The sequence below is a fragment of the Rhopalosiphum padi genome, chromosome 1 (assembly GCF_020882245.1).
Source record: "Rhopalosiphum padi isolate XX-2018 chromosome 1, ASM2088224v1, whole genome shotgun sequence".
Lineage (NCBI taxonomy): Eukaryota > Metazoa > Arthropoda > Insecta > Hemiptera > Aphididae > Rhopalosiphum > Rhopalosiphum padi.
The window spans coordinates 73,089,919-73,106,796 of NC_083597.1; the positions used below are offsets into that span (position 1 = coordinate 73,089,919).

Sequence of the window (16,878 nt, forward strand, 5' to 3'; positions counted from 1 at the left end):
GTATAGTATACGTTAATAAATGGAATAATTGTCTGAATAGATTATCACCCGCCACGGGTTTAAGCGACAATTATTTATATTATTATATATTATTATACCTATTCGTCGTCGGCTATGTGTATTGTTTTTATTATTATTGCATTTCTTATGTTCATCGGCGAAGTAAAATTAAAATGACTTACCTGCGTCGTCTTTGTCTGTTTCTGACTTATTGTCTAAGTCGTTGACAAATGCAGAACACATCTTTCGCACGCATCCCTCATCGTTAGAGATTCAGGCCTTTGTATAAATATTTCAAGTCTTGTCCACAATTACTGGCCTTTCTCTCCATTTACGCATAGAAGTTCTAAACTAATGTATTAGTTGGTTCACACGTACAACGGATAATGGTCGTAATCCGTAAAACGAATAATAATAATAATAATAATATGGTGCACCACCTGTACGACCATCGGTTGCAGACGACTGAAAAGTGAAAACCGATGCGAAATTTAAAATACGCGTAAAAAAGAATAATGATGATGATAATGATGATGACGATGTCCATAATGATAGCTGACTCTTAAATATATGACAACCGATATAATAGGTAGGAAATGTTATTATCAGCGAATGGTTCGCCTATACAATACGATTTTTATACGTACCACTGTCACAATGATGTTTTTCGGTTGACTTTTATAGCTGAAAAATAAAATGCTAAGGCGTGAAAAAAATAATAATATAACTGCAGTGATACACAAATACTTTTTTTTTCATTTTTTTTTTTTTGTTTTTTTTTATTAACTAGAATCGTTTATTAATGAAACAATGTAAAAAAAAAAAAGTTCACATGATATTGCTCATTATTATTGCCAAGAGGACATAATATTATATGTCGTTGTTATTATCATTATTACAATATACATATTAGACCGTCGTACAATATAATATTATTATTATCTATCGTACACACGTCGTGATACAATATTACAAACGATTTATTACATAATTCTATAGGTAGCGATCATTTTCTGTAAACGACATTGCAACTGCGGCATGTAAATATAATATAATAACAATGTTACGGATATACCTAAGCAGTTTTTTTTTTTAAATTATCGTTTTACAATACAATAATAATATTATATAATACGTATACATACGTTATATTATAATAGTAGAGGCATCAGCTCAAAACTTACAAACACAATATTGTTTTTGTATACATACACACTTTATACGTACCAAAACGCATCACAGATTATTATTATAATTATTTTTTTTTGATCAAAGAGTCGGATCTATTTTGTTTTAAAAAACGTTATTTTCCTAAACTGTACCCCATTCAATAATACGGTGTGCTATGTTGTTTACGATGGTGCTATTCAAACACTATTATACTCATATAATACTCATCGATTACTATCGCGATTTATTGTTATTAAATGTGATTTACAGTGTCGAAATTAACAGGATATTTTTCATCAGTAACTTAAACCGTCGTATTTCTATTAAAAGCGAATCCAAAGTATTTTAGATTTCCCAAGAATCTAAAAAAAAACGGGTGTTGATGCGACCTTTTATCGATGTTACCATACGTTCATCTTTTTCATAATTTAAGTGTGTACGTTTTTTCTTTATTTACTCTAGCCTGTTTAGGTCGGCTAGGTGAGCTATTAATAAATTGATATGACTTATAATAATTCTGAAACGAGTATGTATACGTCTTATATAATTTAATATGATTTTATTATTGTTATTTATTTTTTTGAATACAAGCGATAAAATAATATACAATTTATATAAAAAATAAAAAAAAACATTGAAAACCTACGATAATAATAAATTACAAGAATAAACACGTAAAAAATAAGGGGTAGAAAAAAAACACTTAAAACAAACGTAAAATGAGAATGGAAGTAATATAATATCTAACAATATTATAAAATCGTATATAATAATTACACGTGGCGCGCGTGTGTCGTACTTATATTTATTATTATATCATGATACACGCACGCCGATAAATTTAAAAACTATTGGATGTAAAGGACTAGATTAATTAAATTCTAGATGTTAATGACTAGACAAGTAAATGACTAGATGAGAATGACTAGACGAGTAAATGACTAGATGTTAATGACTAGACGAGTAAATGATTAGATGTTAATGACTAGACGAGTAAATGACTAGATTTAAATGAATATTTTTTAGGACGCGCGAGAAATGTCGTTAGAATAAGACTAAGACCGTAACAGATTTTATAATATTATATTATAAATACAATAAGCTAAAAAGCTGCACAAATTTATTGTCCTAACAATAATTTTTAGCAATTTCGAAGCTATAATAATTATTTAACATTTTTTACGAGTGGTACCGAAGACTGTCATTTAGAATATTGCCATCACCCGGGGTTATTACGGAGATATATTTTTAAGCTATGAGTTAGAAGACGACTGAAGGGCTTGCTACTAAAATCAGATGTAACCTGAAACTTTTTGGAATAATTAAAAACTCTTTTATGATTTTTAATTCGATGAAAGATGCTGGAAATATTGTATAGAACCTGTTGGTTTCAACTGTTTTCTATAAACATTTAAAAAAAAACCTAATGAACTTAAATCGTCATGTTCTTATTTGAAGAATTTTTTCCAACGTTTTCATCTTTTTTTTTTTATTGAATAATTATTCATTTAATTTTTAATGGAACAAAACTATATTTTACATTAACCAAGTAGTAGAATATGCATGTACGTATACGAATTATATTTGCTAATTATTGTGTTAAAATGTATTATAATTTGCAGTAATAAAAAGTAAACCAGATAAGTCTATTTACTGAGAAAACAATATTTGTACGTATAACGGATTAATCTGGTTGCTGCACCAACCTGTTGAGTATTTTTTCTTTGTTTTTTATTCCGTAAAAAAAGCGTATTTCAAAATAATTAGTGGAAGTGTTAGATTTTTTGCAGCATTCTATTATTCGTCTAATGCTCGTGAAATCGAGGGGATTAATAAAATAGTATGTAGTACATGATATTACGGCATTCGATACGAATAAATAATTTATTTTTATATTCGTTACATTTCATTATCTATAACTATGTTTTTATTTCGCCGAGAAGTTTTGCGTGACTCATAAGTTATTCAGTGGGAAACATTCAGGCTATTGCGCATCGGTCGTCCAATTGGACGAACATTATTTCGACAAAAATGACAGCCTCGTAATAGCAGCAAGTTTTGATGACGCGCGTCGGCGTTTTCGGTAAGTCCGCACTCGACATAGATATCTCCTCCAGGCGCATAGTCTATAACAATATAGAGGTACCTACGGTGTACGCCAAGTTATTGTCGTTCGGTTTTCGCGCGTCCTATGAGATTTAAAAAAAAAACTAATAAAATAATAATATTGTGATTCCGCGCGCGCGAAATCCAACCGTCGTTGGCGAAAATTAATTATTATTGTTCTTATAATATTTAACGATCGTGTTGTTTCATTTTGTTCTATTTAAAGATCGTTTTATCGTCGTCTCTTCGTTCGTCAGTGGATCAAATGCGCGCGCATAAAAGGAGGGGAACGTTTGTATTTGTATACAATAATAAATTATTTAGTCGCTAAAGACTATCTTAATATAAACCCTACGACCGCGATCAGCGGCACTATCGTCACAAGTATATGTAATACGAATTACAAATACCTATACGACTAAAGCGTGACTTAAAAACTAATGTATATTCAAATAAAAAATAAATAAATCGGCAAAAACCCGCTAGAAAAAATTACGTTAAAAAAAATTCTTAAATACGTCTAATTATAATAATAATAATAATAATAATAGTAATAATATTTATGATGGCGGTGGCGGTGTGACAATAAGCATCGTAATGAGGCTAGTCATAGTACGACGCGATTACTCACGATACAATAATATGATAAACATTACAGCTAAAACGGATATGAACGTATTTTGTTCTCGTTCACAAATCAGTACGATATATTATCTCATAAGAATAATAATAATAGTAATAATATTATATCGTTGCGTTATACAAAACTAAACATTTAAAATTTTATTGAGCATTACAAATCGTGGTTATATAAATGGTTTATAATATTATAGTCTCATAGATCATGTTCCGAAACCCTATCTATTAGTTAAACGTTAAATAATATAATCAATAATGATGATAATGATGACGATGATAATAATAAGTTATTACCACATACACTGCGCAATGTCAAATTGGTAAATACGCGCCGCGCCTAAATCTATATTTTCTTACGTAAATGCGTAGTGATTATTATATTATTATTATAATACTAAATTTATATACAGAGTACAATGATTAAACGGTAAAGCAAATACAACGTATACACATAATAATATAATAATATGTATTTGTGTATACGTATATTATAATATGTGAATTGATATCATATTAATACGTTTAGTACGATAATAATATTATTATATAAATTAAACTACTACCAAGAATAAAATACTAAAAAATACGATTCATCTCTCTCTCTCTACGTTTTAAATTAATAATAACATTATGATAATATTGCCAAAGTTATAATAATAATATATTATTTATATTATTATTATTATAAGTCTTTCTATATACGCCAACGCGTAGCGAGCACACCGTGCCGTACCTAAAAAATATTGGAAGCTTCGTGTGTATACTATTGCGCGCGTTTAATCCTAAAATACAAAATATAATGATAACGCGGTAACTTAGAATACCTAACATTATATCGTATAATATATAAAAATGTCTAATGATATATAAAAGTATTGCGATACTGTCGATCGCCGTGGTACGGATGGTCGTCGGAAACGATTTTCTGAAATCTCGAGATGAACATAATATTATTGCAATGTTGTGGCGTGATGATATTAGGATCAGCAGCGTATAAGCTCGGAATTGAAGAGAAATCATCTGTCATCGACCGAGACGGTATCAACACATGGAATAACTGACTTAAGACTTAAAATCTGTTAAAATATATTATGCAGTTACAAGGATTATAATAGTATATTATATTAGTTGCTTACTATTGTGCGGAATTAAATGCTGTAAAAAAAAAAAAAATATATAAAATAATAATAACAATGAAATACAATTCGACGCAATAAAAATGCATAATATGTACCTATGCGCTTGGATTTTCAGGAAAAAGTACTTGAAAAAAATAATTTGAAACAAAAAGTAGTTTTTTTATTGTGGTATTTGTACCACGACCATCGTACAACGTAGTGCTGGATGACGCTGCGAACGTCACTGACGGGAATTCAATTTCTAGACTGAAGTAATAATAATAATAATAATAGTAATAATAATTATGATAATAGAATATCGTCTCCGGAAACAATAACGTTGCGGCGGTTGCAGGTTTTAGACCTTTATTGGCCATATTCGATAACGAATATTTTGGTGTGCGATTAACGATCGGATCATTAATTCGGATGAGACACTGATACTGAACCACGGAGCATAATAACAATTAGTCTGAATCGTCGACCAAAGTCGTGCATTTCGTAAACGTCTTTTTAACGACGTCCCTCGTCGCCCGTCGTGTGATTTCGCTGAACGCCACACTTAGAAATAATACGGGCTCGAAATGATATCATTAAAAAAGCCGTTTTTTACAGATTTTCAAAAATTTATTTCGTGGTGTAAAATACTACTTTCATTATTAAGAATACGCAACCGCGTGTAGAAATAAATCCGATTTTTCATGTGACGGCCACCTACAATTTTCAGATAATCATCTCAACAGCGGGAAAGGACGGACCTACCTACCTAACTATTATTCACTATAATCTATACATATTATGTTTATACTCAGCCTTTGATTAAATTTAAAAATGGTAAAATTTATAATATTATGTATAATCACTCTAAAATACACTATCGTAAAAGTTTATAAGTAATAAAAATTTTGCTAAATAAACGCGTTTTCGTATTTTTTTATTATTTTTTTTTTTTTGAAACTTAAGTGTAAAAATCAAATTAAAATCTCTTTCGATATAGTACGAAAATCATTCAAACCATCAGTTAAAATTTTAAAATACTTGTTTAATCCAAAATCACAGCCTGCTAATGTATTATTCAATCCTATTTTGTCGTGTTCAAACAATGTAATGTAATAATGAAATATTTGTACATAATTTTGGTTGGTTTTTTTAGTTAAATTAATGTCCACAGAGTGGTATTATAATGATGATGACGCTAATCATATATTTTTATAATAATATATAGAAGTTTTATCGAAATACTACGACTTACTAAGTATACTTTTACCACGTGCGCGAACATAATTTTAAAAAACTTCTCCGTTAGATTTCAATTTTCAACTATCGAGCAATACACAAAATATATTATTACACCAAACGGTTTTTAAACATTCATCGCGCGTCTAATATTATGTAAAGGTTTGTATAAAAAGTAAAACGAAAAAAAAACATGATATATTTGTATTACGTATGTTCACCTTGCAATATTTGAGCAAATATTTTCCTGAATATCATATAACAATATTATTGAATTGTTACATAATATCCGCCCAATAGTCAAAAACCAAAAACGGCTCGAAAAGCATAGTAATATTATTGAAAAAAAAAGTCTATTAAAATCATATCGTTGTATCATTGGTCGAGCGCGATCGCTGTCGTACGGACATGTAATAATTCATATCAATCTGATAATATAATATTATTAAAGTCGTCGCCGTCGTCGTCAAACCGTAAAAATTGTCGTAGAAAAAAAAACCGTGTAATAAACATACACACGATGGGGATCGGCATATTATATAAAATCAATATGACGATGAGAAAAAAAAAACGTTTCTCTAAAAATATACTATCAGCCTAACACTGTTTAATGTTTACAAAACATTAATATTATTGCTTGTTTGAAAACACACACTAGTCTACCTATATATTATTATTTATAATATTATTATTACGATATTGGCGAACCGGTAAATAAATTGCGCGCGCTCGGAGGTACTGCTAGGCACAGGCTGTGGTGATGATGATGATGATGATAATAATAATAATATTGCGTTATCTTATAAACTAGGCGATAATACTGCTATCAACTATAGTAATATATAATAATAAAAAATACGTGAAACCTATCCTCATACACATGCCTATTATATATGTCCTTAATAATAATATTAAGTACCGTTACGTCGATACATTAAAAACTAAATTTACAATAATATCGTAGTCGTATCGCTACCATTACAATAATAATAAAAAATAATAATATAATTATTTTATATTTGGTGTCACAGTTGTCTGTTCCGTGTCTTTCGGGGGGTGATAGAAAATAATGAAAATAAAAATTGAAAAAAATCGTCAAAATCGTTTACGTTATTTATTAAACGTGTTTTTTTTACTTCGGAGGCGGCGGCGGCTGCTCCGTCGATCGTCGTCGTCGGTGTCATTAGTCCGACAACACTTGGATCTCGTCGGCGGCGTCGGCGACTGCGGCGGCGGCGAACCGTATGACCGACGTCCGCCGGGGCGTCTGCTGCTGCGGCGCCGCTCGACGACGTTATCCGTCCCGGGTGGCCGTGTCCCGGTCGTCCTGCTGCTGCGGCTGTTGCGGCGACGACGGTGACGACGGCGACGGTGAAGCGGCGGCGACCGCGGCCGCCGGCGCGCAGCCCGCCTCCAGGTGCTTGTTCAGGTACGACTTGAGCGCGAACGACTTGCGGCACCAGTGGCACGCGAAGTTTTTGTCGCCCGAGTGGGTCATCATGTGCGCGCGCAGGTTGGACCGGTCCGCGAACGCTTTGCCGCACTGCGCGCACGCGTACGGCTTCTCGCCGGTGTGCGACCTCAGGTGGCCCTGCAACAGCCACGGCCGGCTGAACATCTTGCCGCATACGCCGCATGCGTGCGACAGCTTGTGCGTGAGCAGGTGCATGGCGAGCGCGGGCATGCTGACGTACGCTTTGCCGCACGCGTTGCACCGCTTTGCCGACTGCGAGTCCAGGCTCCGGTGTGTCTGCTTGTGCCGCGACAAGTTCGACGACGTCGCGTAGTGCTTGCCGCAATCCGTGCACGTGTAACGGGCTGTGGTGTAGCACATAGATAAGGACAGAGAAACACATACGAGTTAGTTATTTTATATTTTGTCATAAACTCGTAACACAATTGTAGGTATTATACGGGCCAAACGTTCACACAGCATTTTTCGTTCAACAATACGTTTATTCACATTCTGAATGCTGGCATTTTTAAATATGAATTTAAATATTTTCAAAATGTTGACACTGTTTTTCTAAAAGTAGTGCACTACGTATACAGACTAGGAGTTCAAAGGAGGATGCCTTTTTTACGGAAAATTATATTTAATAGATTGTAGTTTTTTATTATTATTATATTTACTCGTATATGTACCCATAAAATTCCCTAATTCGACATTTTAACGAGTTGTTTTTAAGTTATTAAGATATTTGTATAATAATACATTAAAAATAATAAAAAAAAATTAAAATATGTGTGATAAAGAATAAAATATTTATTATAATTGGACCATTTTTATATATTATAAACATTGATAAATAGTTAATATAATTTACTAAAATTATTGTTAATTTTCCATAATGATTTCAAAAGTTTGACGCATAACTATGAGAAATATCGGTTTTGGTTTGGCAAAGGTGATAATAAGGCGTTATATAATTTCAAAACGTTTTATTACAAGTGTGAAGAAAACTATTACGATTTAAATATGCTCATAACTCAGTTATATAAAATAGACCAATTTTTTCTTGGGTTTTTCCTTGGTAAAAAAAAAATGGATTCAGGTCTACTGATTCATGCGAATGAAAAATTTAACTATAAATAATACCTACACTGGAGTCAGGCATCTCCCACGCACCGTCGCTTGCAGCGTATAACAGACACAGAGCTCGTAATCGGATGATATTTTTTCGCATAAATAATAATGAGAGTAAACATTTTTAAAACCATGGAGAATACCATTGTATACTACCAGAGAAAATTAATGTGGTGGAAAAATAAAAAGAAAAAAGTCGCAGGGAAAATTATTAACATAATAATATATTATTATATTATGTGCGCCACGGCCGACGAGAGGTTGAGAGTGAGAGAGAGAAAGATAGTTCGTGACTCGGTGTAGCAGGATGGATTGGAAACCGGGTGGAAAAAAAACAATTGATACGGCGTGGATCTTTACATAAAATATAATAATACATATTATGTGGCGCGAAATGACGAGTAGAAAAAAACCCTCAAAGAGTTCGACGTCAAAAGAAATACGCGTAACCCCGGTATAAATCTTAACGCCCTAGGTATAATTTAAAGGCAAATGTGATTAAAGAACTCCGTGGCCCGACGGTGGTAGCGGATTCGACACCGAGTCGAATCGGAAGTATAAAGTTCCACTTACAAAAATAACGATTGTATAGTCTAAACGATTTATCATTTATTATTATTTCGATATGGCTCGCGGTAAAATCGACGACCACGAACGGTGTGCGTGTTATACGCCCAATATTTATTATTATAATTATAGTCCAACCGACCATAATGCACTATAGGTAGAACGATTATTATTATTACAAAACGTTCATGAACCGGAATGTTTCTCATTTTATCCGTTCACCCCCACCCGAAACATTTTAAATTTGTAATAACAACTTGTACAAACAATAATTTTATGTTGTTCCATTCGCACACACACTCACAGCAGCTATAGCGATGTAAAATTTGTGCACCCAGATGTTAACGATGTTGATACAATATTTATAATCTTTTTATATTTTGAGCTCAGTTAATAATAATATTATCTTAATCGTTGTAATGAAAACCACTTAACCTACGTATTAAATAAATGTATTAATGTTTCAAAGCAAGCTAAAAATTGATTAATTTAAGATGTCTTTTATTTTTTATTTATTTGTTTTCAAAAATATAAGAAATATATTATCTGGAAATTTTTTTTTTAAATTTTAATCGTTTTTACGATTTTACAATGCTAGGTTTATTTTCAGTATTAAACCTAAAATAATAATACGTTAATAACGTAGCTGTATGATTGGAGATGCAATCGATTACGGTGGACGTTCGTGCAGTGGCCAAGGAAAATAACCACACCAAAAACGACGTAGAAAAACTCAATACTATTAATATTATTATATTACATTTTGTATCCCGTGATGGGATATGAAATTATCGAGTTTCCGAAATATTCGTGACCGCTCCATACACGTCCAAGGATCATCGTTTTTTCCAACTTATATATTATGAAAATATTTTGATGATGATGATAATAATAATAATTATTATAATTTGTAATGGTATAATAACAAATGATAATTCTCGCTATCCTCTTGATTTAATATAATTACGTATTGTTATATTATCAAAACAAATTGGGGCTCTAGATTGGCAGAAAACGTAAAAATAGTTGATAGATGAATCGATGTCAAATTATTTTTATCTACTTCATCTTTTGAGAGAACAATTTTGATCAATTGATAAAAATTAAAAATAATTTTGAATGATGTCCTCATGTTTTTGACAAATATTTAAACACCACCGCGATTGTCTATATATAGGTATATAGGACCGATTGCGTTAGAGTCTCTCGACAGAGCGCACTAAATAAATTAAAAAAAAATTAATAAGATTTCGATATAAATATAGTTTGAAAAGTAAAATCATAATATAATAGTCTGTGCAGTATGACTTCTCTCTATATTCGTTCCATTTTGCGCTTCTATTAATCACGCAGAGTAAAAATTTGAACTCTAAAATTTCAAATCCTTTACGTATAGGAACTGTATTTTTTGCAACTATTAAATTTTAATATTATTACATTTAGCTGTTTTTAATATAAAATTATGATTTTTAAATTATACTCGATCGGGCCATGTAAATATTTTCAAAACAAATGTACTCAATACTATCAACTTTAGAGTGTGGGTTGTGTTTACTGATTAAATTACAAGTTCTGGTTGATCCATATAAATTTAAATCCATAAAATATAGTAAATGATTATTTACCTCGCGAGACAAATTGAAATTTAAAGAATCACTATGTACTCGTAATATTATACAGTTTGAACCAAAAACTAAAATGGGAATTCATCGATTCGATCACCGAATTTGAATAAAATTACTGTATCAAATACGCGGAATACGATGTTTTCAATTACAGTAGTCGAAATGGCGTACAGTTAGTCTTTGCTAGTCAGTTGAATATTTTAATACTCTCTCCCTCTCTTTCTCTCTCTCTCTCTCACCCCTACTCTTTCTCTCTCTCTACCTCTTTAGACAACGATGTGCCTTTCCATCAACTCAAACGGCGAAAAGCCATTGGTTTGTTTTTGATATTTAACGATCGACGGTCGGTTGTCAGATCAGTGATGCTCATTTTGTGACCCGAATACAAATAGACATATTTAATTCCCTGGAAATAAATGTATCCCGATTCCTTCACCTTGGTTCACAAAATGCTATTTATAATTATTTAATTTATTTAAATTATTATTTAACAACATTTCAGCTATGAAATATTACTATGTTCTATAAAATTACAAATTAACAATATTAAATTTGACTTTATAATGATATAATAATAATAATTTAAAATTCAATACTTTTTGAGATCAAAAATGCATGTTAGTGGATTAAAATAATAATCTATACTAAGAAAATGTCCAAAACTCACTCATTCATCAACTCTCAGATCAAATTCAGTTAAACTGCTGGATTTAGATACTTGACATTTTGGTGATAAATATCTGTTATAGTATAGGAATGGAATAAGATGATATGAAAAAATTTAAAAATATTTGCATATTAGCTTACACAGGAATTTTGTTATTGAAATTTAAAATATTTTGTATAAATATAAAGTTTGCTAGTTATAGAAAATGTAGTCATTAATAGTTACCACACAACTTTTGAAAATGACTTTTTAGCTGTTGAAAATCGATTATTATTATTATTATTTATTATTTGTTGTTTTTTTTTATGTATATCTTGTGTATCACCAATGAAAGATATTTAGAATTTAGACAATTAATTATTATGATTTATAAATGTAACACAGATATATTTAGTTTTCTGTTTGTTTATCAAAGGCTTCGAAATGGTTCAACCAATTTGGATGAAGTTTTTACATATATTGAATTATTTGATAAATAAAGTTATTATTATGATTAAATACATAAATATGTATTTGATATTTAATCAAGACAACTTAAATAACTATGTTAAACATGTGTGCAGTTTACATTTAATAAAGTTTTAGACTGGCATAATTTATATGTCACAGACAATGCCATGAAAATTAATTAAAAAAATGTATCGACTACAGATTAACTTTATTCAAATCCGTAGTTTTTGAAAGATTTTCATAAAATGTATATAAATATATTTAGTATAGTACGTATAGTCGTATATGTTTATGAAAGGTAACTTTTTATTACTTATTTTTCAATTTCCAACTCATAAATGTCGAATATCACATAGCTGTTTCAAATACTGCTTCGAGTGTCCCCACGTTTCTCATTTTTAATTTTTATCTCGGAGGGAAGAGGTTATATTGTGTTTAATTTTACGGTTTTTCGGTGACGTGTTTAAATAATTTTATGTTTTTTTTCACAAAGTTGTTAAATTATGAAAATTATAGTATATTATAATATTATGTAAACAATTGCATTTCATTCGAAAACTGTGACGGACGAAACCGGTAAATTCAGACAGTATATTATTGTTAACAGACGGGCCTAGTAAAATAAGTAAAATGCATAAATAAATTTCGTATAGGTATCAAAATAAAATATAAACAATTGAATTCCGAAATCAATAGGTTAGAGTTTATGACTTTTTTTTATGTAAAACACGTAAGACGCACTCGGGTAATATATATTCAGTTATAACAACGACCGAAAACGCAGTATTTCCTATCTATACTGCGTACCTACGTGGGCTATTGCCATCGGGACGTGAAAAATGAATAGAGGTCACAATTGGCTACCGTAATCGGGCGATCCCTACCCTCCCGACCGATTACCACACAACGGTTTCCCGAAATTCATGTTGAACGAGAGGCGTGCATGCGCTTATATACGTGTTGTACATTATATTATTATATTATTGTATATATCGTATATATATAAATATATGATATATTATACGCACAACATGCATGTCATATGCGCCGTGCGCATAATGATATGCGGACAAAAAAAAATCGATAGTCCGCTGCGGTAATACAACGGACATCGCGACGACTACGGAGGTGTTGCGCGCTAAAAACGTCTCGGGGCCGCGCCCGGCTGCCACTGCGTATATATTTATACTGGAAAACGATATTAAGGGTATAATACGCGCGGATAAGGTCGCAAAGTTCGTTAGCGGAAAACGAAAACAAACTCTGGTGTTTTTTTTTTTTATTGGGAAACTTTTAATCGCGCGCGAAATGCGAATGCCGTCCCCAAACGCACGATCCCTTGTTTTCGACATAGAAATGGAAATAGGTTATGCACTTAATATTACGAAGTATTAAGCCTCACGTCGTTTCCGATAATAGTCCAAAGACACGGGCATCGACTAGGACTAGTGAAAAATTCAAAGCCGAGTCAAAAGTTAATCGTTTCAACTTTTAATTTATAACTGATTAGTCGATTTTGTAATAATATACTTAATAACTTGAAAGTTTAAGCATCAATTTTACATGACTTGGTTTTTCCCCCGTTTATTTGAAAAATAACACGTTGAGTTAAAATCATCTGTATACGTCATACACTCATACTATCTATACATATATAAGAACTGTAGTTAAAATTAATGAGTTTTTAAAATTTTTTTTTATGTTTAATCACTCTATACACGATGGTTTTAAGTAAAAATGAACACATAAAATATATTTCTCGCTTTAATATTATATAAGTTAATACAAACGCATAATTTCCAAAGCGTATGACGATTCTAAATAATAGTCTAGAATGCAATAAACATATATAATATGATATATTTGTAACAAATTTTGTTTAACTATTATTTACAAAAATAGTATGTTCCTCAATCACTATATCCACGTGACATCTCGGTAGATGATAGTTTAAAAAAAACAATTACATTATATTATTAACTTATTTTTAACCGACTTGATTTAATTGTTTTCTATATATTAAATTAAATATATTATTTCTTAACTTTTAATTTAGGACTTAAAGTTCTTAACCGTAACTAAGCTTAACTTTCTCAATTTAGTTTTCATGATTAGATTTTTCACCTTTAGATAATACAATATACGTTAATAAGGTTCTAGGAGTATCGCCTTATATTAAGTAGGTATTATAGGTCCCAGGCATGTACAAGTAATAAATTGCGATCCACGAAAATATTTTTAAAATAAAAATGTAAAATAATTCATCTCTGATAGCTCATACGTTTTACCAAGATCTCTAATATAATAAGGAGATATTTTCGTTTTTATTTTTTTTCAAACCGATCCTCTTTCTATTGTAATTTATGCGATATTCTCTGAAATCAAATTGGCATTCTTGCGTTTCCGCTCGCACCGCGGAATTAATTAAAAAAAATTCACTGCGACATTCCGACGTTTAACGCCGTCCGATTCCTCGTCAGTCACCGTTCGTATATTATTAAATTAATAAATTAATAAAATATTACAATCGAATATCGTTTCAGATATTATTATTATTTCTTTACGGTAGATTCTGTATGTACGCGAATCGCACCGAAGCACTGTTGATGAACGGTTTTTTCCTTCATATAATATATCGTATTTGTTGACGTTATACGTATATAATATAATAATAATATGAGTACAACTCTATAAGCGACGGTACGAAGGGGCCGCCGGCTCACACCGGTGCGCTGAATTATTGAAATTTTGCCGAGACAGGTCAATTTAATATACATGAAACGCGGCGACGGTAGCGGGCGGTTCAATTAATTATATCGCGAGCATATAACACGAGCTATCGTATATTATATGATATATATATATATATATATATATATACATATAATATTATAACGCACTCGGGTGCTGCCGGCGAAGAACGCGAATTATTCATGCACGGCGCCGACGAATTTCGAATGCTTTGATTAATAATGAAATAACTGAAACAGCGCACACACGCCTATACGGGTTACGAGTGTTATATACCGTGCGCGGTAATAATACCTAATACAAATGTGATGTGTTCGAGTCGGCAGTTCAACAAGTATTGTACGAAATAATGTATAACGTCACATTTCACGCGAATATCATTATTATATTAATCATCGTTACTACACGGTGTGCGAGTATACAATAGATTGTTATTGTTATTATAACTAAGACGGTGATGAAATATTGAGAAAACGCGATTTTTAGTTAAGTCCGTGAATTTCCATGGAGTATTGAAACCAAACTAGGAGACTTCTTTTTGGCTGACATTGAGCGGTTTGGACCCTATTTAGTTCGGTAGACAACATTTTTGAATAATATACGTGATGCTATAAGTTTTCGAAATATGCGGAAATCAAATAATTATATACATTTTTAATGTAATCATTTTAACACTGGAAGTCAGTAATTTTAACTCGATTATACAATGGATTTACGTTAATTATTTCAAAATTATTTCATCACAGTCATAAAACAATATATTTTTTTTCTATGTGGAAACTGGCAACAAATTGGCTAAGTACGAATATACTACACAATTACACAACTTTTTCTCAAATTTGCTTCTTCTCGATTTTAAAAAATATGAAGTCAATCAATTAAATAACAGTGGTATAAATTATTGTAAATGTTTAACTTAAAATAAGACCATTAATAAATTGTATTAAAATAAATATATTTAAGTCACGTTTTAAATAAAATTATATATAGGTATTCGACGAATTCAAATCATTAAATTTGTTTTTTTGCTTTATTTTTTATTGAATTATTTTTATCAATTAGCTAGCGTAATTGTATTTCTGGATGTATATTGTATAACAATAATATTCGTATTAAACGATTTCATAAAAATATTTTATACATTAAATAAAAAGTAAAAGCCCGTAATATTATGCTAATTATCGTAAATCAGACGCACAGGAAAAAACCATTCATATGATTGGGTTGTAACGATTTTTAATCTTTATCGGCCACACGCAATAAATTCGGATAAATCAATATAATACCCATACCTATACTAAATAAAATACAATAATTAAAATTAGTATTCTAACATTGTATGCATAATACATAAACAAGAACACAATATTTTATTTTAGTGTTAACGTTCCGCGTCAAATTATAATATTAATTATTTGGAAATAACTTTTGATTTGCACACGAATTAATGGAATATTTAAATTATAGATATGAGTATATGACGTAAATGATGGCATACAAATAGGGCGTGTCTGTTTATGTAGGTTTTATTTATATTATAGTTAAATTAAAGTATTATAAAATAATCATAAAGTCAGGGCTTTGGGCCCGGAAACGGTTCAGGTGTTTAAACACCAGAATACATAATTTTAACAAACGTTTAGGTGTTTATAACTGTTATTATCCGGGTTAATACGGATTAATATCGGCAGTGTTTAATAGTTAGGTTAAAACCAAAATAATTATAATAATAATAAGAGTAATCAGATAGGTGTAAATACTTATATACCACGAGAAATATTTTTATTAGCTTACTTAGCGTGTTGAGAATATTTTCGTCTAACTTATTTATCAAATATGATTGTCCCTTAATAATTATTGGTTGTTTGATTTTTTTTTCCGGAACGGTTACGAGTTCGGGTTAATTCGGTTGCAAATAATATATTCATACATAAAGTCATGCTATTACTATAATACCTAAAT

The 16,878-nt window shown here is 30.9% G+C and overlaps 1 protein-coding gene across 3 annotated transcripts in view; it reads right to left on the reverse strand.

Moving 5' to 3' along the window:
• Positions 1-1,960: 1,960 nt before the first annotated feature.
• Positions 1,961-16,878, reverse strand: part of LOC132927604 (transcriptional repressor scratch 2) — a 51,260-nt gene continuing 36,342 nt past the window's right edge. For all 3 annotated transcript variants that reach the window (XM_060992168.1, XM_060992174.1, XM_060992182.1), the window contains exon 5: positions 1,961-8,087. In XM_060992168.1, coding sequence (XP_060848151.1) covers positions 7,564-8,087 — 524 coding nt within the window. In that variant the 3' untranslated portion in view covers positions 1,961-7,563. The remainder of the gene's footprint in view (positions 8,088-16,878) is intronic.